The sequence below is a fragment of the Rhinatrema bivittatum genome, unplaced genomic scaffold (assembly GCF_901001135.1).
Source record: "Rhinatrema bivittatum unplaced genomic scaffold, aRhiBiv1.1, whole genome shotgun sequence".
In the NCBI taxonomy this organism is placed as follows: Eukaryota; Metazoa; Chordata; class Amphibia; order Gymnophiona; family Rhinatrematidae; genus Rhinatrema; species Rhinatrema bivittatum.
Window position 1 is genome coordinate 21996 of NW_021821234.1, and position 25293 is coordinate 47288.

A 25293-nucleotide genomic window follows, 5' to 3' on the forward strand; every position below is an offset into this window, starting at 1 on the left:
TGATGATGCGGACACAGAGAGAGGCTACATTAGCACCAGCACTGCTTCCCAACGAACCCTGCATCTGCCAGGCTGCAGCGGAAACAGCACTGTGATGTCACTGAGAGGTGCATCTGGGGGTACATCCAGCACCAAACAAAATCCAACTATTTGCAACTTCTGCTAAAGTAACAAAGTGCAATATATAAATCTGTGCAGATGGTAGTTTACTATTTGATATGATTTAATGGTTTGGAGAGGGCTGCTATACATAACATAGTAACATAGTAATGATGGCAGAACAGGACCAAAGTGGCCCATCCAGTCTGCCCGGCAAGCCTCTTATGGTGGTATCTCTTTTACTGGGTGATGAGCCTTCTTGAAAATTCAGCCAGTGCTGCTTGACTTATTTTTACTTCATGGACTTGGCCGCAGAAGCATTCCTGCCTATCAGTACTCCAGGCCGTAAAAGTTAGGGCCTGTGTTGGTCGCCGTCTTTGCACCCCACCCCCACCTCCGTTGTCAAAGCGGAGAGTGATGTTGCAGTTGTGTCAAAGGAATCAAGGCTTATTGGTTAAGGGTAGTAACTGACGCTCCTTGCAGTTTCCCCAAACCATAAAAGTGGGGACCCTCGTTGGTTGTTGTCTGAATCCAGTTCCCTTTTCCCCTCTACGGCCTGACGCGGAGGACGATGTTGCAATTACATCAAAGCATCAAGGCTTATTGGTTAAGGGTAGCAATCCCCATACCTTCTGTTAAGAGGAGTAACCGCCTCGCCAGCAAGTTACCCCCATGCATTCTTTTCCTTATTTCCATCCTCTGGCGTTTAGGGATCCACAGGGTTTATCCCGTGCCCCTTTGAAATCTTTCACAGGTTTCGTCCTCACCACCTCCTCCGGAGGGGCATTCCAGGCATCCACCACCCTCTCTGTGAAGAAATATTTGGTTCTGAGTCGTCCCCCCTGGAGTTTGATTACATACTCCCTAGTTCTGATTTCTTTCCAATGGAAAAAGTTCGAAGTTTGTGCAAACAACAGAAGAGGGAGACAGAGAAAAGAAGAGCCTGGTACAAAGCCAGACCGGGACTGGAACGGGAAAGATTATCTCCCATTCTGCAGAAGGAGTAGCTTTATAGGTTTGCATCATTTGAATTCAGGCAAGCCTGGGAGGAGCCCAGGGGATCCTCCGGGGAGTGGAAGGGGTTGTGTAGCTGGGCAGACTAGATAGGCACTACGCTCTTTCCCTGCCTCATGTCTTTATGTTTCTAAATTGCCCTCTCTCGGGACTGTCCTGTATTTTCCCTCAGTATTCAGTAGGAGAATCGTCCTTTATTTTTCAGCCACAATGTTTCTGGCCCTAGAGATAATGCTCTAAAGATGTCTCGGTTTTTCAGACCACATTTTTATTTGGCCCCAGTGGAGGGCCCAATGGCGTGTACTGGCACTGGGGTGGTGAGGAGCGGGGCTGCTGGGGGCTGGCTCCACGCCTTCCTTTGGGGCCACAGGCTCCTCGCCGCGCCCGCCAGGCCAGAATCCGCCGTTGCCCCGGCGACCGCACCTCCCCCTCCCCCTCGTCTGTTGCGCCCGTGACGTCACAGAGCCGGCAGGCCTATAAAGGGCGCGGCGCGAGGGCGGGGCCCCGGCAGGCGGCTCTCGGCGTCCCTCTCCCTCCCGCTCGCGCTCCTCTTCTTTTTTTCCCCCCCAGGCTACTCCCGCACCGCTCATCGCGCCGGAACGGGACCGCGCCGCTCACCCCCCGCACCCCGGGCGCCCCCCGCGGCCCCCGCCGGCACCAGCGCCAGCATGGAGTCCCTGCAGCGGAGCCTCATGGCCAACGCGGAGCTGCTGAAGCGCGACGTGCTGCTGCAGGCCAACAGCGAGCTGCGGCACGCCATCCGCGACCTGCAGAACCAGGCGCGCAGCCTGCCCCCGGCGCCCCAGGCCCGGGAGCTGCGCCGGCGCCTCTACGAGCAGCGCCTGCCGCCGCCGCCCCCCCCGCCCCCGCCGCCGCCGCCGCCGCCGCCCCCCTCCGCCAAGGAGCAGCAGCAGCAGCAGCAGCGGCCGGAGAAGGACGAGGTCGAGGAGGAGCTGCAGCTGCAGGTGGCCAAGGAGCTGAGGCGGCGCCTCTACGAGCAGCAGCAGCGGCAGCAGCAGCAGCAGCAGCACGCGGCCAAGGAGCAGCAGCAGCAGCAGCAGTCGCCGCCCTCGCGGCCGCCGCCGCGCCGCTGCGAGCACCAGCACCCGCACCACCATCACCACCACCACCACCACAAGCCGCCGCCGCCACCGCCGCCGCCGCCGCCGCAGCAGCGCCGAGGGGGCAAGGCCCACTGCGAGCGCCTGCACCCCTGCCGCAAGCACGCCCCCTTCGCCTTCGAGAAGGAGACTCGGTGAGCAAGGAGAGGGGGAGCGGAGGGGGCTGACCTCATCGCCCGGTTTAGATCCCAGGCCCCCAGCACCCCTCTAACTGCCCCCCCCCCCCCCCCGGGGGGTGACCAGTCTGAAAGAACAGCTGGCAAACGCCTGACAGACTGAACTTTCGCCAAGCGCAAGAAGTGTAACTAAACTCATTTTGATTGCCTGGCATCAGCGCTCCCCTTCTGCTTCACCTCTAGAAAAATAAACAATATATATATATATAGAGAGAGATGACCACCCTGCCCTCGCAAAGGGGAGAACAGAGAGCCCCTTTCTCAAAGGCCCTCATTAGGAAAAGAAAGATAAGGTCCTATCAGGCTACCTCTCCCCAGTGGGGGTAGGGGGAAGAAGCAGACACTGAACAAAAGACCCACACAGAGCACACACACAATGAACACATGACAAGGCGCAGGCAGCATGCACCCATGTTACATCTAGGCTGAGGAGTCGAGCAGCCTGGTGTTTATGCTCCGCAGGGGAGGGTACGTGGGTCCCAAGGAATCCTGTGCACAATTCCTGGGGAACTCCTGTGTCCAGGCCTGCCCCCCTCCACATAAACTGCTCTCCTGCCACCCAGAGAGGAGGCGATCCAGTTCTTGACTAAGGGCGCTCTCTGCTAGCTCCTGGTTCTTCTGCCTTTGGGTAGGGAGGAGAGGCATCCACTGCTGAGCTGTTGGCCACCCCAAGAGCCTTAGTATTTATCTTCTCCACTCCACATCCACCAGGGGAAGATGAAACCTGGTACAGTGAGGAGGTTCACTCATTATAACAGCCTGTGAGGACAGCAACAATGAAATCCCTCAGTGGGGAATGAAAACCCTGAGTCCCTTGACCCTCCCTTGGAGTGGGGAGCCTTCCAACATTTTATTGGGGGTGGGGCTCCTTCACCTCTGGCACCGTTCAAGGCACTCCCAGGGTTGTGTTTACCACTGATTTCCCTATTTCGTTGCCTAAGAAAAGTAATACTACAAGTCCCTGCATGCAGTGGGGTAAACCCAGACCTGGATCAACCCTGTCGGACATAACTGGAACCAGTTGGTAACTTTAACGTAGAAAAGGGATGGATAGAAAAGGAGGAGGGATGGTTTTGCATTCAGGTCAGGAGTGTAGTGTTTTCATGTAACGCTAAAGTTATCTGGCTAGCTCAACCGTATAATGCCGAATGTCGGCATTTATCCAGTTAAGTTAGCTGCATATCTGACTGCTTGCTTTCCATCGATAAACAGGCTGAATTAGCCCTGCTATTTAGATGATGTCATTGGCTCACTCTAATGGACACTTTTCTTCAAGATTCAGTGTCTTTTGTGCTGCGCATGCACGGCACTTCCCGCGCGCAGCTCACGGTCCCTCTCTTCACTTACTTTTTTTCCCACACTTAGGCACAGATGCTTTTTCTTCTTACTCTCTTCAGGGAATCTTGACTTGTGCTAACAATTTCCAAACAGCACTTTTCAGTGCTAACATGGGCTCAAAAAAACCTGGCTTCAAGTATTGTCAGTGCAGACATATAATGTCCGTAACTGACTATCATAATTATTGTTATACTTGCCTGGGCCCGGTGTCCATGACCAAGCGACATGAAGGGACTGCAGACACATGTCCCCCCTGAAAATTGCCAGCCTCCGGAAGAGTCGTTCACCAGCTTCAGGATCTTACGTGCCCACTCCAGGACGTTCAATCCAATTATCCCCAGGCTTGCAGATGAAGTCTCAAAAGATGTCTAAACATTCCTCTTCCGCTGAACCGAGGCCCAAAAAACATCGCTCCGATTCTGAGCATCAAAAGGTAAAGTCCAGGCAAGCTCTGCGTGGACTCGTCACAGTTGCACCATCTGCGCTGCAAAGTATTCGGTGCACAGCGCAGGAGCCGAAGGGAGCGTTGATGCTAGGTGCTGCGCCGAGATGTACACTTCCCTGTACGTACCTGGATCAGTCCAGACAGTGGGTTATGTCCCCAATCCAGCAGATGGAGTCAGCACAAGCTTTGAGGGGGCGTATCCATATATACTACTACCCCCTCTGCAGGACTTCAGTATCTTCTGACTCCAGCAGATGCGAGTAGGGGAATCAGGCTTCCCCTCCTTTTCCTTCACTTTCTTGCTTGATTATGGCTTGTTGTTGTCTTTTTCTGTGGATCAAGTTTGTATCAAGTTTGTATTAAGTTTAAAAAAAAAAAAAAGGCAGAGTTCTTTCAACTTCTGGGGAGTGGCTTATCTTCCTTGTCTCTTCTCTGCGGCCTTGCTGTTTATTTCTCGTTGCAGCCAGGGGTAAGTTTGTTTTTCCTTTGTAGTTTTTTCCTTTACAGCTCAGCCCCCGGTGCCCGCGAAAGCCGGTGGAGCCGGCCTCTTCGCTCTTTACTCCCTCACCCGCGGCCATTTTACAGCTCCTCATGGGCTGCTGAGCCATTTAGGGAAAGATGTCTGGGGCGGGTCGTGTGGCCAGGAAGGCCCCCCCGCGGCACCCTCCTCTATTTTCAGACAGCGGGCAGTGCGGGCCGACCGGGCCCCCCCGCAGCGGCGCCTTTGTGCGCGTGGGCCCCCCCGTGGCTTTTTCTTTTCTCCTGCAGCGATCCCGATGCCGCGGCCGTCCCGCTGTGCGGCCTGCGGAGACCCGGGGTCCCGGATTTCCCGGGAGGGCATCTGTGCACGATGCCTTCCCGGGGGGGAAGGTACCTCACAGTCCCTGACTGATTTCTCTTTTTTGCCCGGGCGGTGCGGGCCGGCCACTCCGCCATTTTTGGCGGGAACGGCGGCCATTTTACATTCTGAGCGCCCTGAGGCGCAGGCCACGAGGGGGAATGGATCCCTGGAGGCCATGAGGGAGAACGGATCCCTGGAGGACTCTACCAGCGGGGGTGTTCCCCCGATTTTGGTGCAGGAACCAAGCACCCAGAGCCAGGGAACAGGAACCACGCCACCCCCGAAGCGCACCCGAGCAGGCCGGGGTTCTCTCCGGAGTTTATCCTGCTCATGCATACCGCTTATCTGCAGGGGCTGGAAGCACCTGTGGGACCCCCCCCCCCCTCCTAAGATCCCTCGGATGTCGCCCTCGACGCCGGCCCCCCCCCGACCCTCCGGGAGTGGGGGCCTCCCGCCTTCCTACCCGGGTCCGATCCACGCCCGCGGCAGTGGGGGCGATGCCAGACCCAGCGGGACATGGACTTGACCTCCTGGACGGGGGACAAGGAGACGGCACACAGGAGGGGGATGATCCGCGTACCCTACGCCTCTTCCAGAGGGAAGAGCTGGACGACCTCATCCCGCAGATCATCCAAGAATTAGATTTGGATCCGCCACCAGACCCGCCTGCCCCAGTAGCTCCCGCTGTCGTCACTTCTTCAAGGAAGGGAGATCCTGTCCTGGCGGCACTCCGGCCGAGGGCGCGGGCTTTTCCCATTCATGACTCGTTTTTACAACTTCTCACCAGGGAATGGGACACCCCGGAGGCCTCCCTGAAGAGCAGCCGGGCTATGGAAAAGCTGTACCCGCTCCCCGAAGATTTTCTGGACCTCATCAAGGTCCCAAAGGTGGACTCCGCAGTGTCGGCGGTCACGAAGAGGACGACTATCCCAGTGACGGGAGGTGCGGCGTTGCGGGACACACAGGATCGTAAGTTGGAAGTTTTCCTTAAGCGGGTTTTCGAGGTCTCCGCTGTGGGTATGCGGGCGGTGATGTGCAGTTCGCTTGCCCAGCGGGCTAGTCTCCTTTGGGTGCAACAACTCCTCACGTCTCAGAACCTGCCGTCCGATGAGGCTGCCCAGGCAGATCGGCTAGAAGCCGCAGTGGCGTATGGGGCGGACGCCTCGTACGACCTTTTTCGGGTCCTCACAAGATCCATGGTTTCGGTAGTGGCAGCACGACGACTACTGTGGCTACGCAATTGGGCGTCTGATATGTCCTCTAAGTCCAGTCTGGGCTCTCTTCCCTTCAGGGGCAAGTTCCTCTTCGGGGAGGATTTGGACCAGATCATCAAGTCCCTGGGGGAGAACGCTGTTCATCGGCTGCCGGAGGATAGGTTTCGACCATCCAGAGCGTTTTCTTCTTCTCGGACCAGAGCCAGAGCGCAACGGCGCTACAGGGGCTACAGACAGACGGGCTCCCGGCCATCCGCCCCCAGGTCTCAGCCCTGGTTGCGCGCCTTCCGCGGGCATCGGCCCGCACGCACTACTCCCGGAACCGGGAACCCCTATACCAAGTCTTCACAATGATGCCAGTCTCGCCCACTCCCCTGTCCCCAGGATTGGGGACCGACTAACGTATTTCTAAGCGGAGTGGGCACGGATCACCTCGGACCAGTGGGTCCTGGATACCATAAAACACGGCTACGCATTGGAATTTGTCCGCCCCCCGCAGGGAAGGTTCATCTTTTCCCCCTGTGGCTCGGACCTCAAGAGAGGAGCGGTGCAGCTGACTCTGGACAGACTCCGGGAGATAGGCGCTACTGCGCCCGTGCCCTTCGGAGAGGTGGGCTCGGGCCACTATTCCATCTATTTCGTCGTACCAAAGAAGGACGGTTCCTTCCGGCCTATCCTAGTCCTCAAGGAAGTCAACAAATCCCTTCGAGTCGTTCGGTTCCGCATGGAAACGCTCCGGTCAGTGATTGCGGCGGTGCATCGGGGGGAGTTCCTCGCCTCCCTGGACTTAACGGAGGCCTACCTGCACATTTCCATCCGCCCGGACCACCACAGTTTCCTTCGTTTCAAAATTCTGGACCAGCATTTTCAGTTCACGGCTCTCGCGTTTGGATTGGCGCCGGCGCTGCACACCTTCACCAAGATCATGGTAGTTGTGGCGGCAGCTCTCCGGAAGGAGGGCATCCTGGTTCATCCTTACCTGGACGATTGGCTCCTCCGGGCGAAGTCATTCGATCATGGACGCTCAGCGGTGACTCGAGTAGTACGGTTTCTACATTCCCTGGGATGGGTAGTGAACTTCTCCAAGAGCTCCCTCATGCCCTCGCAACGCTTGGGTTTTTTTTGGGGGCAACTTTCGACACCCTACTGGGCAAAGTTTTTCTGCGCCAGGACAAAGCTCAATCCTTGCGGGATCACACACGATGGTTCTCTGCGTTACCAGAGCCCACCTCCTGGGACTACCTGCAACTCCTGGGAGTGATGGGGTCCACCATCGACCTTGTACCTTGGGCTTTCGCGCACCTCAGGACCTTACAGTGGGCGCTCTTCTCCCGTTGGAAACCAGTATTGCAGGACTATCAGATGATTCTCCCGCTCCCACAGAATGCCAGGGACAGTCTGGGCTGGTGGTTGGATCCGCCGAACCTGGCCCGTGGCATGTCCCTCGATCTGCCAAATTGGGTGGTGGTGACCACCTATGCCAGTCTAGCAGGCTGGGGTGCAGTCTGCGATCGAAGCGCCACGCAGGGGATGTGGTCCACGGTGGAGGCGAAGTGGTCAATCAACCGTCTGGAAACCAGAGCGGTCCGGCTAGCTCTGCGACATTTCCTCCCGCTTCTTCGGAACCGAGAAGTCAGAATCCTATCGGACAACGCTACCACCGTGGTCTACATCAACCGACAAGGAGGCACGCGCAGCCCGCAGGTCGCGCTCGAGGCGGCGCTGCTGATGCAATGGGCGGAGCGTCATCTCGTCCGGCTAGCGGCCTCGCACGTCGCCGGTGTGGACAACGTCCAGGCGGACTTCCTCAGTCGTCAACTGCTGGACCCGGAGAGTGGTCTCTCTCCGACAAAGCAATGCAACTTCTCGTCCATCGGTGGGGGGCCCCCCACTTGGATCTGATGGCGTCCGCTCTCAACGCCAAGGCTCCACGCTTCTTCAGTCGCCGGAGAGAGCGCGGAGGGAGTGGATGCCCTGGTCCTCCCGTGGCCGCCATATCTTTCTTTTCCACCATGGCCCCTGGTGGGCAGGATGCTCCGCAGAATAGAAAGCCATCAGGGGACCGTGGTTTTCGTCACCCCAGAATGGCCCAGGCGACCCTGGTTTGCGGACCTGCTACAGCTGGTGATCGACAGGCCAATCAGGCTGGGGCACCTCCCCCAGCTCCTACATCAGGGCCCGGTATTTTTCGAGCAGGCAGAACTCTTCTGTCTTGCAGCCTGGCTTTTGAGAGGCGCCGCCTCCGGCGTCGGGGCTACCTGGAGGCGGTAGTATCCACGCTATTGCGGGCACGAAAGACATCGGCCTATGTTCGAGTCTGGAAGGTGTTCGAGCTGTGGTGTACCAGCCAGGCCACGAGACCCGCTAAGGCTTCTGTACCTCAGATCCTTCAGTTTCTACAGGCGGGGGTGGAAAAAGGGCTCGCCTATAATTCACTACGGGTTCAGGTGGCCGCCCTTGGTTCGCTGTTGAGCGATGGGGGCTCTCTTCTACAGCATCCTGACATTGCTCGTTTTCTCAAGGGTGTCAAGCATATGCGTCCTCCGTTACGGGACCCTTGTCCCTCCTGGAGTCTTAACCTTGTGCTTTGCTCCCTGTCGGGACCACCGTTCGAGCCGCTGCGCAGCGCAACGATAAAGGATCTCACTCTCAAGACTGTATTTCTTGTGACCATCTGTTCCGCTCGACGCATCTCGGAGATGCAGGCTCTGTTGTGTAGAGAGCCCTATCTCCGTTTCTCCGACTCTGGAGTTTCGCTTCGCACCGTTCCCTCCTTCCTTCCGAAGGTGGTTTCTGCATTCCATGTGAACCAGACGGTGGAGTTGCTGTCCTTCTCTTCCTCAGAGCCGAAGTCTCTCCGTCTCTTGAATGTCAAGCGCACTCTGCGCCTCTATCTGGAGGCTACAAATGAGTTCCGAACCTCTGACCATCTCTTTGTACTCTGGGCCGGTCCTAAGAAGGGGTCTCAGGCCTCGAAGACTACCATTGCCAGATGGCTGAAGGCCGGCATTGCTGCTTCTTACATTGGGGCGGGTCGGACTCCCCCACCCGGAATCGTAGCGCATTCTACACGTTCTCAGGCGGCTTCCTGGGCGGAGGTTCGCTCTGTATCCTCGCAGGAAATTTGTAGGGCAGCCACCTGGAAATCGTTACACACGTTCTCGAGGCACTATCATCTGCACCTCGCCTCTTCGGTCTCTGGACACTTTGGCGAGCAGGTTCTCCGAGCAGGCCTCGCAGGACCCCACCCGATTTAGGGAAGCTTGGGTACATCCCACTGTCTGGACTGATCCAGGTACGTACAGGGAAAAGAAAATTATTATTTACCTGCTAATTTTCGTTCCTGTAGTACCATGGATCAGTCCAGACGCCCACCGCGTTTGGGTTCTTGATCCTGCTCAGCTCTGCGCTGCTTCTTGCTCGCAGTGTTCTGTGTCTTCACAGTTGTTTCTTTTCGCTGTTTTTCACAGCTCCCTACAAGTTGGTAGGATGTTTGCAGTTACTTGTTGCGGTTACAATTGTTTTCATTATCTGTTTCCACAAACTTGATCCTTCGGGGGTTTCTACTCGGGCTTTGATATACTCGATACTGAAGTCCTGCAGAGGGGGTAGTAGTATATATGGATACGCCCCCTCAAAGCTTGTGCTGACTCCATCTGCTGGATTGGGGACATAACCCACTGTCTGGACTGATCCATGGTACTACAGGAACGAAAATTAGCAGGTAAATAATAATTTTCTTATAATGCTTTGACACCATCAACAGCCCACAAATCGAAGTATTCTACCTTGACGCATATTGCATCGCGTTTCACCAAACATAATGCATCGGCGCAGTCTCATCACATGGCTTGCAACGCATTGATTCATTTGCACTATCACGACGCGTCTACGACGCATGAGGGACATCCATCGACGCATGCTTTGTCCAAACAAAATATTTCAGTACCCACTGATCATAAAAGCAGAAGATCTCCATCTAAATCTCAACTCAGAAAGCATCCCATCCTGGATATCTTATCGCATCCTCCTTGGGTATCCCCATCCAATACCATTTTCCATTAGCTCAGGTTCTTCGCAAAGTAGCTGCTCGGAGTGCTCTGGATTATCTTCCCACTCTCAGCAGGAAAGATCAAATCTACAGGAAGAACTTTCTCTGAGAAGACTTGCTCCTCTAGAAGAGCAAGGTTCTTGGGCACCTCCACCTTCAGAAATTCTCACCGTGGGTATACACCGCCAAAAGATATTCTCTCATTCTTCACACATAAATCCACAACGAGAAATGGGGGAACCTCCTGGAAGTGTTTGGGCAATAAAATCCCAGATCTGCAAGCCCTAATGGTGGAGGCAGACTTGGATGTTGTTGCTGTCACAGAGACGTGGTTCACGCAATCTCATGATTGGGATACGGCAATACCAAGCTATAACTCGTTAAGGAAGGACAGAGAGGATAGGAAAGGGGGAGGAGTGGCTCTTTATGTCAGAAACAATATCCAAGCATCTGAGCTGCAAGGAAGATGGGGCAATGAAGAAGTACTATGGGCAGACCTAAAAAAAAACGATGGGACATCCATTTTTATTGGAATGATTTACAGGCCTCCAAATCAAAAGGAAGAGCTTGACAGAGATCTGGTTGAAGACATCCAAAAGATGGGAAAGAATGGAGAAGCGGTGATCTTTGGAGACTTTAATCTGCTGGATGTAGACTGGAGAATCTCTTCTGCAGAATCTAACAATAGTAGAGAGATAGTGGATGCCCTGCTCGGGGCTCTGTTCAAACAAATGGTAATGGAACCCACGAAGGAGGGAGCTATACTCAATTTAGTGCTCACTAATGGAGATAATGTCTCTGATGTCCAGGTGGGCGCCCACCTCAGCACCAGTGATCATCAAACGGTATGGTTTAATATCACAAAAAGGATACGGAGAAGAAGCACGAAGACCTGAGTTTTGCAGTTCAAAAACACAGACTTTGATGAAATGGGGAAGTACCTGGAGGAAGAAGTAAAAGGCTGGGAGAACGAGAGAGATTTATTTATTTATTATTTTTATATACCAACATTCGATCTCAATTGAGATATCACACCGGTTTACATTCAGGTACTGGAGGTATTTCTCTATCCCCAGAGGGCTTACAATCTAAGTTTTTGTACCTGAGGCAATGGAGGGTAAAGTGACTTGCCCAAGGTCACAAGGAGTGACAGCAGGACTCGAACCCTGGTCTCCTGGTTCATAGTCCACTGCTCTAACCACTAGGCTATGCCTCCTGATGTGGAACAACAGTGGACCAAACTAAAAGAAGCAATTACCAAGGCAACTAATCTATATGTTAGAAAAGTAAAGAAAAGCAAAAGAAAAATTAAACCTATCTGGTTCTCAAAGGAGGTGGCTGACAAAATAAAGGCTAAAAGAACAGCGTTCAAGAAATATAAAGGATCCCAAAGGGAGGAGCACAAAGAAGAATATCTGGTGGAACTGAGGGAGACAAAGAAAGTAATCAAGATGGCAAAAAATCAAGCGGAAGAAAGGATTGCCAAAGAGGTAAAGAGAGGTGACAAAACATTTTTCAGATACTTCAGTGAAAGGAGAAAGGACCAAAGTGGTATAGTGAAATTGAAAGGTGAAAAGGATCAATGTGTGGAGAGACGAAGAAATGGCAGAAATATTAAACGAATACTTCAGTTCGGTGTTCACTAAAGAGCATCCTGGAGAAGGACCATCGCTAGCTAACAAGAAACTGGAGGGGAGTGAAGTAGATGTAACTCCATTTACAGAAGAGAATGTATGGGAAGAGCTGAGGAAACTGAAAGTGGACAATGCCATGGGGCCTGATGAGCTTCATCCCAGGATTCTGAGGGAGCTCAGGGATGTGCTGGCGGGTCCGCTGTGTGACCTGTTCAATAGATCCCTAGAAACAGGAGTGGTGCCGAGTGATTGGAGAAGAGCGGTGGTGGTCCTGCTTCACAAGAGTGGGAGCAGAGAGGAGGCTGGTAACTACAGACCAGTTAGCCTCATCTCGGTGGTGGGAAAAGCGATGCTGTCGCTGCTGAAAGAGAGAATAGTGAACTATCTACAGTCGGGAGAATTGCTGGACCAGAGGCAGCATGGATTCACCAGGGGAAGATCCTGTCAGACAAATCTGATTGACCTTTTTGACTGGGCGACAAGGGAATTGGATCGAGGAAGAGCACTCGATATCATCTACTTGGATTTCAGCAAAGCTTTTTATCCGATCCTGCACAAGAGGCTGGTGAATAAAATGAGAAGCTTAGGAGTGAGTGCCGAGGTGGTGACCTGGATTGCAAACTGGTTGACGGACAAAAGACAATATGAGTTGGTAAATGGAACTTACTCTGAAGAGAGAGTGGTGTTAAGTGGAGTGCCGCAAGGATCGGTGTTGGGACTGGTCCTGTTCAGTATCTTTGTGAGCAACATTGCGGTCAGAATAGAAGGTAAGGTTTGTCTTTTTGCGGATGACACTAAGATCTGCAACAGAGTGGACATGCAGGAAGGTGTGGAGAGAATGAGACAGGATTTAAGGAAGCTGGAAGATATGGCAGCTGAGATTCAATGCCAAGAAGTGCAGAGTCATGCATATGGGGTGTGGAAATCCAAAAGAACTGTATTCGATGGGGGGTGAAGGGCTGATGTGCACGGAGCAGGAGAGAGACCTTGGGGTGATAGTATCTAACGATCTGAAGTCGGCGAAACAGTGTGACAAGGCGAGAGCTAAAGCCAGAAGAATGCTGGGCTGCATAGAGATAGGAATATCAAGTAAGAAAAGGGAAGTGATTATCCCCTTGTACAGGTCCTTGGTGAGGCCTCACTTGGAGTACTGTGCTCAGTTCTGGAGACCTTATCTCCGAAGGGACAGAGACAGGATAGAGGCGGTCAGAGAAGGGCGACCAAAAAGGTGGATGGTCTTCATTGAATGACTTATGAGGAGAGATTGAAGAATCTAAATATGTACACCCTGGAGGAAAGAAGGACCCCCAGAGGTGCTATGATACAGACTTTCAGATACTTGAAAGGTTTTAATGATCGAAAGACAATGACAAACTTTTTCCGTTGAAAAAAAATCAGCAGAACCAGGGGTCACGATTTGAAGCTCCAGGGAGGAAGACTCAGAACCAATGTCGGGAGGTATTTCTTCACGGAGAGGGTGGTGGATGCCTGGAACGCCCTTCCGTAGGAAGTGGTGAAGACCAAAACTATGAAGGATTTCAAAGGGGCGTTGGATAAACCCAGTGGATCCATAAAGTATAGAGGATGTGAATGAAGAGAAGAGGCATGAGGGTGGCTTGTGGGAATGACAGCTACTACCTGGAGATTAATTCCCTTATTCAATAAACATACACATGGTTAATGCGACTCCAACATTGCTCTATGCTTCAACGGCAAGAGGAAATGTGGAAAAAAGGGTTTGCATTCACAAAAAAGCGGGGGAGTAGCTGCATTCACAAAAAAGCGGGGGAAGTAGTTTGTTGCGGCAGTTACTACCCCAAACCAAATAAGCCTGATACTTCACTTTCAATGGATATCCAGCATAGCTCTCTGCTTCAACGGCAGGGGGGATGAAGAAAAGAGGATTTCTATTCAGACAACAACCAACAAGGACTGAATTATATAGTCTGGGTAAACAAGCATGGGTGTAGTTTGCTTGTTACGGCGATTACTAACTCGAATCAATTAAGCTAGATACTTCACTTAGATGCAGCTCCAGCACTGCTCTCTACATCAGTGGTGGGGTTGGAAGGTAAATAGAACCAAAAAGTTACTAATAAAGGCCAAGAGTATCAGATAAGTATGAGAAAAAAAATAAGTGTGAAAGCTTGCTGGGCAGACTGGATGGGCTGTTTTGTCTTCTTCTGCCATCATTTCTATGTTTCTATAAGTGGAAATAAAAAAATTACTGGACCCTAGGGAAGGAAGTATTTGGAGTCCTTAAAATTCTGGATGTTCCTGTTGAACCATCAGCTCTACCGACGCACAAACTGTTAGACTATGTTCTCTCAAAAACTTGGGAGTCTCCCCAATCAATACCTCCCATTTCTAGAAAGCTAGATTTGAAATTGCTTACAGAAGTCCAACACCTATGGAGTAGTTCAGCTTCCCCATGCTTCGGTTATCGTGGAGTCCGCGATGAAGTGAGCGAAAAAGACCAAGGTTCATTCATCAACTCCCCTGATAAAGGATCATAGAATTCTTGAATATGCTAGAAGATCTTTTCAAAGTGTGATGCTTAACAAACCGGTAGATGTAGTGTATTTGGATTTTCAGAAGGCGTTTGACAAAGTCCCTCATGAGAGGCTTCTAAGAAAACTAAAAAGTCATGGGATAGGAGGTGATGTCCTTTCGTGGATTACAAACTGGTTAAAAGACAGGAAACAGAGAGTAGGAGTAAATGGTCAATTTTTGCAGTGGAAAAGAGTAAACAGTGGAGTGCCTCAGGGATCTGTACTTGGACCAGTGCTTTTCAATATATTTATAAATGATCTGGAAAGGAATAAGATGAGTGAGGTTATCAAATATGCGGATGATACAAAAATATTCAGAGTAGTTAAATCACAAGTGGCTTGTGATACATTACAGGAGGACCTTGCGAGACTGGAAGATTGGGCATCCAAATGACAGATGAAATTTAATGTGGACAAGTGCAAGGTGTTTCTTATGGGGAAAAATAACCCTTGCTATAATTACATGTTAGGTTCCATAGTAGGAGCTACCACCCAGGAAAAAGATCTAGGCATCATAGTGGATAATACTTTGAAATCGTCGGCTCAGTATACTGCAGCAGTCAAAAAAACACAGAATGTTAGGAATTGTTAAGAAGGGAATGGCTAATAAAACGGAAAATGTCATAATGCCTCTTTATCGCTCCATGGTGAGACCACACCTTGAATATTGTGTACAATTCTGGTTGCCGCATTTGAAAAAAGATATAGTTGTGATGGAGAAGGTACAGAGAAGGGCAACCAAAATGATAAAGGGGATGGAACAGCTCCCCTATGAGGTAAAGCTGAAGAGGTTAAGGCTGTTCAGCTTGGAGAAGAGACTGCTGAGGGGGGATATGATAGAGTTCTTTAAAATCATGAGAGGTCTTGAACGAGTAGATGTGAATCAGTTATTACACTTTTTGATAATAGGACTAGGAGGCACTCCATGAAGTTAGCAAGTAGCACATTTAAGACTAATCGGAGAAAATTCTTTTTCACTCAACGCGCAATTAAGCTCTCGAATTTGTTGCCAGAGGATGTGGTTAGTGCAGTTAGTGTAACTGGGTTTAAAAAGGTTTGGATAAGTTCTTGGAGGAGAAGTCCATTAACGGCTATTAATCATATTTACTTAGGGAATAGCCACTGCTATTAATTGCATCAGTAGCATGGGATCTTCTTAGTGTTTGGGTAATTACCAGGTTCTTGTGGCCTGGTTTGGCCTCTGTTGGAAACAGGATGCTGGGCTTGATGGACTCTTGGTCGGACCCAACATGTCAATTTTCTTATGACTTCTCGTATACAACAGCATCTGTTTTACATTGTCCAATACCTTTATGATTCCCTTCAGCTTTTAAAGCCGTTCCTTCATATAGAGACAGGAAGAAAGTCTGAGACATTTACTAAGAGTGGTATCCTTTGAGAGATCCTCCAGAACTTCAGTCCAGCCATTGCAGCTTGTCGCATGACGTGGCTCCGTTCTAGTTCCATCAGAGAAGATGTCCATGACAAACTAGAAAATCTACCTTGCGCAGGAAGCAATTTATTTGGAGAAAAATTCAAAGATACAGTAGCTCATTTAAAAGAGTAAAATGTAGCAGTCCAGTCTCTCTCAGGATCTTTACATCCTCAGCCTTCAGTGAGGCACTATTATCAACGAAAGCCTTTCTACTATCAAAGAAAGCCATATAAAACTTACATACCATATAGAGCACAGCAATTCGTCTTACTAATTGCCCTACTCACAGCTCCAATCAACTCAAGCTAGACCTCTCCAGAGGGAGAGGAAACAGCAAATACCAACCCAAACCTCTCTTCAAAAGCCTCCTCCGTCTTTAAAGCCTCCACCGTCTTTTTGAAGATGTCTCAGCCCAATTGAGTAAAGAATTTGAAATTATAAGATTGTACGCGAGGAATACCATCTCAATTTCCTAACCAGACTTCATCTTCCTTGCCTCACTTCCCCAATGAGGGATGTCTCCAATATTCATCTCCTAGAGCGAGAAGTACAGATTGTATCCAAGCAATTCAGATGATCCCAAAGAACAAAATCAATTCGGGTTATTTCTCCCAATACTTACTCATCCTGAAATGCTCAGGGGGTCTCCGTCCAATACTAGACCTTCGCTCACTGAACAAATTCCTTTGGAAGGAGAAATTCAAGATGTCATCTATCAAGTTGATTCTTTCTCATATAAGAGAGTGATTGGATGTGTGTTATTATTTAGGAGAGTTCTGGGTGGATTCTTGGGCCAGTGGCAGATGACCACGCCCCCGGGGGAAGATCCCGAGAGGGACCACCGGTCAGGCTCAGACTTAGGAGACAGACACACACTAGTTCTTTTATTAGACATTATACTGAACCACCAGAGGTGGCAGTAGTGAGTGGGAATGCCCAGTTGGGCTGTAGTCCCTCAGATACTGGAACAGCGATCCCTGGAGGCTGAGCTGTAGAGAAACTGAAATATAGTGAGTAGGCTGGGTATGCAGAGTTCATGAACAGAACCTGATGGTAACACTCACACAATGTCTCATAGAAGCCCAGGAGCTGGAATGAAGTAGGCCCTCGAGGAGCGAGTACCTGGTTTCAGGGAAAGCTCTGAGAGAGCGATGGTAACTCACAGATGTAGTAGGCAGCGATGATTTCCAGGCAGAAGTGAATTCCGAAGAAGTCCGGGAACGAGGGCCCTCGAGTGAGTACCGGTTCCAGACTGCAGTCTACAAAGTAAGAGAGAGAGCAAGGCCCCTGAGGAGTGGGTACCCCTGGTAAGTTCGAGGAGGTAGAGTAGCTTGGAAAGTCGTAGCAAGTCCATTGCCATTCCTTGCTAACTCGAGTTGTTAGCAATTCAGAGACCTTTAAATATCTGAAGTGGATGACATAATCTCAGGGGGACGCCCCTGAGGTTCGCGCCACTTCTGGTACTTGAGGCGGGTCTGCGCTGTGCGCGCGCCCCTAGGCATCAGGTCAACATGGCGGATTGCAGCCTCGGGCCGGTCCGGGGATGCCGGACGAGGACGGCCGAAAGACGCCACAGCAGCCAGCCTTCCATCAACCCCGGAGGGAGTCGCCAATGCGGTAAGGTGGGCAGAGTGGAGACGTCGGGCAGCAACGGTCGCAACAGTACCCCCCTTCAAAGGGCGATCTCTTCGGGTACCAGGCTTAGTTTTTGAAGGGTGCGCGAGATGGAACTGACGAAGCATCTCTTTAGCCAGGATATTAGTCTGAGGCTCCCAAGAGATCACTTCGGGGCCGAAACCTTTCTACTTTAGAAGGTATTCAAAAGTCTTGTCTTGTTTACGAACATCCAGAATCTCTGACTTTGAGTTCTAATTCGTCCTCTGTATTGATAAGTGAGCCTTGAGATATAGAAGGTAGTTCACTAGGAATTGTATCATCTTCGTCTTCAGATATTGAAGAACCTTCACTGGTTAGTCTATTGTCTTCGTCTTGAGATATTGCAGAACATTCACTGGGTATTGTATCATTTACCTTTCCCCCAAAGCAAATGTCTGCACCAGCTGGCGACTCTGATGGTTGAGTAAAGTCCTTCTGGAGATTCTCTTCCATATTTTCCGACGTTGCTTTATTCTCAAAAGCTGAGAGAAAGTACACCTGTCCTTTTGGAGGCTCAGCTTTAGACTTCTGTCGTATGGCACAGTCATAGGGCTCCTGTGGAGGAAGAACATCAACTACTTCTTTGGAGAAGATATTCCCGAAGGGGGTGTACTGGAGCGGCAGTCCCGGTACTGCTGGAGTCGCAGGCATGCCAATAATAGGCGATATCTCCTTAAGGCATTTCCCATGACATTCTAGGCCCCAGTGGGAGAGATCCAAAGATGCCCAGTCAAATTGGGGTTGGTGTACTTGCAACCAGGGTAACCCCAGGACAATAGGGTGCACAGCCTTTTCCAGTACGAAGAAGGAGAGCGATTCCGTATAAAGAGCTCCGGTGCGGAGAGTAACTGATTCGGTTTGGCAAGTCACATCTCCCGGTAAGGGCTCTCCATGAATGGAAGATAATCGTACTGGGTCTTTCAACTTGATGAGGGGGATCCTCAAATATTCCACTAGCCATCTGAGAATGGAGTTGCCTCCTACCCCCGAGTCCACCAGGGCAGGAGTCTGAACCGTGACTGGTCCGTAGATCAAGGAGACTGGGAGAGAGAGCGTAAGAGAGGGTGCAGTAAGGCCTAAGAATAGTCCTCCTGTAGGACTTTGGCCTATCCGTGCTTTTGGACGGACCAAAGAGCATGTAGAGACATCATGGCTGGGCTGATCACAGTACATGCAAAGGCCACGCTTCTAAAATCTTCTCTCCTTGGAAGTCAAGCGTCCATTACCAAGTTGCATAGATTCATCTGTATCAGCAGCAGGGATTACTGGAACCATCCGAGGTGTAGAGACAGCACTGGCCTGTTTCAACCTGGGTAACACCCTAGGCCGGAGTTCCTTCACCTTGACCCGGAGTCGTTGATCAATCCATGTGGCCAAGGCTACTAATTCGTCCAGCGAGTCAGGTGTTTCACGAGCAGCCAGCTCGTCCTTTAAACGGGTATCCAGGCCCCCGCAAAAGAGAGTCTTGAGACATTTGGGGTCCCAATGGAGTTCTGCCGCAAGAGTTTTGAACTCTATGGCAAATTCAGCCAATGGTCTGTTGCCTTGCTTCAATTCAACCAAAGCAGAACCGGCGACAGAGCTTCGAGCAGGGTCATTGAAAACAGATTTAAACAAGTCCATAAATCCTTCTATGTCCTGCAAAATGGGGTCTTTACGTTCCCACATGGTGGATGCCCAAGACAGGGCCCTACCATCCAGGTATGAAAGGATGTAGGTATTCTTGGAGAGAGCTGTAGGAAATAGAGATGGCTGTAAGGCAAAGTGCATGCAGCACTGGATCAAAAAGCCCCGGGTCTTCTGGATTTCTCCGGAAAAGCAGATTGGAGCCGCCAGTGGTACAACAGTCTTTAAAGTTACCTCCTGTAACCGACCTTCATGGCTGGAAACGGTGCCTTGAACCTTCTGTATGTGTAACTGACGAAACGCTGAAGTAAGTTCCTCCAAGGCGTCTTGCTGCTCCACAATGCACCGGGCCAGGCCCAGTATGGCCTGCAAGGCATTGAGTTGTGCCGGATCCATGGATTTAGCAATCTGTAATTATTTAGGAGAGTTGTGGGTGGATCCTTGGGCCGGTGGCAGATGACCACGCCCCCGGGGGAAGATCCCGAAAGGGACCACCGGTCAGGCTCAGAGTTAGGAGACAGACACACACTAGTTCTTTTATTAGACAGTATACTGAACCACCAGAGGTGGCAGTAGTGAGCTGGAATGCCCGGCTGGGCTGTAGTCCCTCAGATACTGGAACAGTGATCCCTGGAGGCTGAGCTGTAGAGAAACTGAAATACAGTGAGTAGGCAGGGTATGCAGAGTTCATGAACAGAACCTGATGGTAACACTCACACAATGTCTCATAGAAGCCCAGGAGCTGGAATGAAGTAGGCCCTTGAGGAGCGAGTACCTGGTTCCAGGGAAAGCTCTGAGAGAGCGATGGTAACTCACAGATGTAGTAGACAGCGATGACTTCCAGGCAGAAGTGAATTCCGAAGAAGCCCGGGAACGAGGGCCCTCGAGCGAGTACCGGTTCCAGACTGCAATCTACAAAGTAAGAGAGAGAGCAAGGCCCCCGAGGAGCGGGTACCCCTGGTAAGTCCGAGGAGGCAGAGTAGCTTGGAAAGTCGTAGCGAGTCCTTTGCCATTCCTTGCTAACTCGAGTTGTTAGCCATTCAGAGACCTTTAAATATCTGAAGTGGATGACGTCATCTCAGGGGGATGCCCCTGAGGTTCATGCCACTTCTGGTACTTGAGGCGGGGCCGTGCGCGCGCCCCTAGGCATCAGGTCAACATGGCGGATTGCAGCGTTGGGCCGGTCCGGGGACGCCAGACGAGGACGGCCAAAAGATGCTGCAGCAGCCAGCCTTCCATCAACCCCAGAGGGAGTCGCCAATGTGGTAAGGTGGGCGGAGTGGAGACGTCAGGCAGCGACAGTTGCAACAATGTGTTCTCTGGACCTCAAAGACGCATATACTCACATCTCGATTCATCCCCCTTGTTGGTGGTTTCTATGCTTCCAAGGAACTCCATACATTATCAGTACAAGGTTCTGCCCTTTGGTCTTTCCTCTGCTCCCAGAGTCTTCACCAAATGCCTGGCTGTAGCAGTAGCCCATTTGAGATGTCAAGGGATTCATCTATTTCCTTACCTAGATGATTAGTTAATAGTCTCTCCTGACTCAAACTCCATGTCTCAACAATTGAAGATGACAATCTGATGTCTAGAATCTCTGGATTTCCTTATCAGCTATGAGAAATTGGTACTCAGACCGACTCAGATTATTCAGTTTGTAGGGGCGAGCATAATAACGGTCAAAGCTCATGCATTCCTTCCACAGGAGAGGATAGATCAAATTCATCACCTAGATACAGACTTACTTTTAAAGACAAAAGTAACTGCCCACCAAAGTCTGATTCTTGTGGGTCACTTGGTGGCTGCCATTCACGTAACTCCTCACACTCGCCTACATATGCGTCATCTTCAATGGGGATTAAAGGCACAGTGGATTCAATTTCTCCTGCCGATGTCCACAGTGGTGACAATTACAGAATTAATGGCAAAAGGCATTTGCTGGTGGTTACAGCCCGAAATTCTGACAGAGGGATCTCCTCTTCGAGAACGCGCCCACAACTTAATCCTCCCAACAGATGCCTCCGCACAGGGTTGGGGAGCACATCTACTAAATTACAAGATACGAAGTCTATGGACACAAATCGAAAGAACATATCCAATAAACCTCTTGGAACTCAGAGCCATGAAGTACGCACTAAAAGCTTTTACACATCTTTTACAAGGTCAGACCCTAATGATACACACAATCAAGTTGCAATGTTTTATATAAACAATCAAGGCGGGTCAGGTTCCTGGAGTTTTTGCAGGGAGGCAGATTGAATCTGGGAATGGGCTCTCAAAATTTCAGTAATGTTAAAGGCAACTTATCTTCCAGGGATAGCGAATACATTAGCTGATCGTCTCAGCAGAATATTTCATCCCCATGAATGGTTGCTCAACCAATGAGTAGCAAACCAAATTGTTATACAGTGGGATCGTCCTTGGATAGACCTTTGCGCAATGGAACAGAATCGGAAAGTTAAACAATTTTGCTCAGTATGCCCCTGCCCCATCAGATTCAAGCAAGATGCCTTCCTTATGTCATAGTCTTAAGGTTTCCTTTATGCATTTCCTCCAATTCCTCTCAAGGACAGTTCAGAAATTGATTTGAGACCGATCTCGAATGATACTCATAGCAGCTGCATGGCCGAGACAACCCTGGTTTGCTTATCTAGTACAGTACTCCGAAACCAACCCTTGGCATCTCCATAGCCTCACATCCTTTAATATCTCGTTTCATAAAAGGACTTTTTAATCTTCATCCTCCAGTCCGAAAACCTCCAGTCCCTTGGGATCTCAACCTAGTCTTATAAAGCTAAATGAAACCTCCATTCAAACCGCTATAATCTTCTCATTTGAAATGTCTATCTTGGAAAGTGGTTTTTCTAGTGGCAATAACTTCAGCCCGAACAGTAAGTGAACTTTAAGCCCTAGTTCATTTCTCCGAACTCATCCTAAATTCCTTCCTGAGGTAGTGTCAGCTTTTCATATCAATCAAAGCATCACAATTCCAATTTTCTTTCCCAAGCCTCATGCCAACAAGCCAGAATCTATGCTCCATACATTAGATTGCAAAAGAGCATTGGCCTCTATAAAAAAAGAACTTGGCCATACCGCAAGTCTTCCTAACTATTCGTATCATTCGTATCATTCAGCCCAAACTCACAAGGAGTGGCAGTTTCCAAAAGAGCCATATCAAACTGGATCACAAACTACATTAAGTTCTGTCATGCTTCTTCACAAACTCCCTTATCAGGATCAGTTTCAGCGCATCAATTACGAGCAAAAGCGTCTTCCATTGCACATCTGAGGGATGTTCCCATTGAGGACATTTATAGAGAGAGCTGCTACTTGGTCCTCAGTTCACACCTTTACTGCTCTCTACTGCTTAGACCATTTAACAGCTACAGATAGCGTACTGGGGCAAGCAGTTTTAGCCTGTGTGCTAGACCAGAAAACCATGTCCACTAAGGAGTGAAAAAAAAAGAGAAAAACAAGACAAGTAGGGTATGGAATAGTAGGTAAGATAAGCCATAACCTTTACTCCATACCCTTGATTTATTATTTATATGCTTGGGACTTCCAAATAGGGCTATTTCAGCCTGCTTATTGATGGAAAAAAGCAAGTTTGCTAACTGTAAATGGTGTTTTCCATAGAGAGCAGGATGAATTAGCCTTGCTTCCCACCCTCTTCCCTGGACATGTTTTCTGTTTCTATACACTAAGGCAGATGCCTTCTAGCTTTTTTCATTAACTGAAGAGAGTGACCTCGAGCTGTGCATGGGAAGTGCCTTGCATGCGCAGCACAAAAGACTTTGAATCTTTATTTATTTATTATTTTTATATACCGACATTTGATCTCAATCGAGATATCACACCGGTTTACATTCAGGTACTATAGGTATTTTTCTATCCCCAGAGGGCTTACAATCAAAGTTTGTACCTGAGGCAATGGAGGGTAAAGTGACTTGCCCAAGGTCACAAGGAGCGACAGCAGGACTTGAACCCTCGTCTCCTGGTTCATAGTCCACTGCTCTAACCACTAGGCTATTCCTCCTCCCTTGAAGAAAAGTGTCCGCTAGAGTGTGCCCAAATAGCATGGCTAATTCATCCTGCTATCCTATGGAAAGCACCGTATACGGTAAGCAAACTTGCTTGAATGCCTCCACCCCCGTTTTTATCTGGCTAACCTTTTAGGTGGATTAAAAGTTAGATGGATAAGTACCAGCTGCTGAGCATGGCTGGATATTTGAACGGTGCCACTTGTCCTGCTGAGTCCAAACTTAGCTGGACAAATGGTGTTCAATGTGCAGCTCTTAAGGAGTGAGTCTAAAGACGGAATTTGAATGTATGTTCCTTAGCCAAAGGACTGTTGGCTGTAGTAGCAGGGCTTGACTGCTGTAAGTAGCTATAGCACCAAATAGGACAACTTCTAATTGAGGTGCATGTTCAAAGGAGCAGGATGAAGCTGCTAGATTAGGAAAAAAATAGTATCTTGCTCTATATTATGAAATATTAGTGGGATGGGAAGGTATGAGACTTAGATTTGGAACTTTACATTATGAAATAGATTGAGGTAGGGTCAACTGTAAGGTCATACAAGCATCTCATAAACCTGGACCTGAGCCATTTTCTATAATCAATTTTGTGTTTTGTTTTGTTTTTTTGTTTGTTTTTGTTTTAGGACATAGAAAACTCCTGAAGAAGCATTTGTGTGGGAATGTCATTGGGGAGCTGGGGTCCTGGTTGAGCCATGGAGAACTCTGCTTTTAATGTAACAATAAAGAGTTCTGTTTTATATTAAGCTTGTGGTGGTTGGAGTGCGTCGAGTCTTGGATTCCGATAGACAACGTCTTGGAAGCCCTGACAAGCTGCAGGTACAGAATGGGAGGAGTAACCACTCTCAGAGGATACTTGCAGATTAGAGTTCATACATCTTCCTAGAAATTGAGTACACCCTTTCGGGTCTGATTTTTGTATTGAATAATCTGAGCAAAGACCCTCCTGATCTAGAATGACTGAATCATAGGAAAGGTATTGTATAAATAAAAGTAAGTTGATGTATTTTGTGTGGGTTTTTTTTTTTTTAATTTCGAGCAGAAGAAAAAGATAATTCAAGGGTACAGAAAACAAATTTTAAAAAACACCCTATGTTTTCTGTATTTTTCACTCTTGTGCCAGAGGAGCTGATCTATCCCCATGGCCTGATTGAAGTCTTCAGTTGCATAGGTAACCCCCTGAGTTTACTAAATGGCCCAGTTTGGGATTTAACCATGTATAATGTAGCTGACTCTTTGAATTGAAGCCCTTGAGGATTTTTCTGTAACAGGTTATTTCAGACTGGGTTCATTAATATAATAAAAGTAACATCTGTTGAAGTGACTGGCTTAGGAACATAAAATTTGCCATACTGGGTCAGACCAAGTGTCCATTAAGTCCAGTATCCTGTTTTGCATCAGTGGCCAATCAAGGTCACAAATACCTGGCAGGATCCCAAACAGTAAATAGATCCTATAAAAATAGTGTTGTCGATGAGGATGGCATGTGTTGCGAGCAGGAATGGGTGCTTGAGAATGTGAGCCACTGCGCCGCGACGTAACTTGCGCAAGCCCAGGGCTGGCTATGGTCCATGCTGCTGGCAGATGAACGCATCCAAGCATAGGCTGCCTAAAACAGAAAACTCTTGACTTTGAAACAGGAGCACTCTTGACGTCCAACATGCACCAGGACCTGAGACCTAGCATTGCAATACTGGTCTCTAGGGTAGCCCTCTGGCCACTTGAAAGCCCTTTCGGACTGCTACTTGGCAGCAATTTGTGTGTGAGAACAGATAAAGGCTGAAGACATGATATGATGAAGGCTTGGACATGACTGAAAACTTGGAACAAGATGAAGGCTCAGGACTTGGAAACATGATGAAGGCTCTGAGAGAGTCCAGCGCTGCTAAACGTCCTTCACAACCCTGGGGATGTTTGCAGTCCACGCCAGTAGTGGTGCAGGCATTGGCACAAGATGGGAGCTGGAACTAGAATTCTGAAGACCATGGCAGTGGAGTGCCTCAGGGATCTGTATTGGGACCCTTACTGTTCAATATGTTTATAAATGATCTGGA

General features: G+C 49.6%; 1 protein-coding gene across 1 annotated transcript; it reads left to right on the forward strand.

Annotated features, from left to right (window-relative positions):
- The first annotated feature begins 1625 nt into the window (after nt 1–1625).
- On the forward strand, nt 1626–24223 carry LOC115082534 (putative uncharacterized protein DDB_G0294196). Its single transcript, XM_029586761.1, has 2 exons — nt 1626–2368; nt 23866–24223. The coding sequence occupies exons 1-2, from the start codon at nt 1782–1784 to the stop codon at nt 23870–23872; spliced, it is 594 nt and encodes a 197-aa protein (XP_029442621.1). The 5' UTR covers nt 1626–1781; the 3' UTR covers nt 23873–24223.
- The last annotated feature ends 1070 nt before the right edge of the window (nt 24224–25293 follow it).

Bases quoted from the DNA above. Each gene is read 5' to 3' on its own strand.
- LOC115082534 (XM_029586761.1), top strand. From the start codon at position 1,782: ATGGAGTCCCTGCAGCGGAGCCTCATGGCCAACGCGGAGCTGCTGAAG.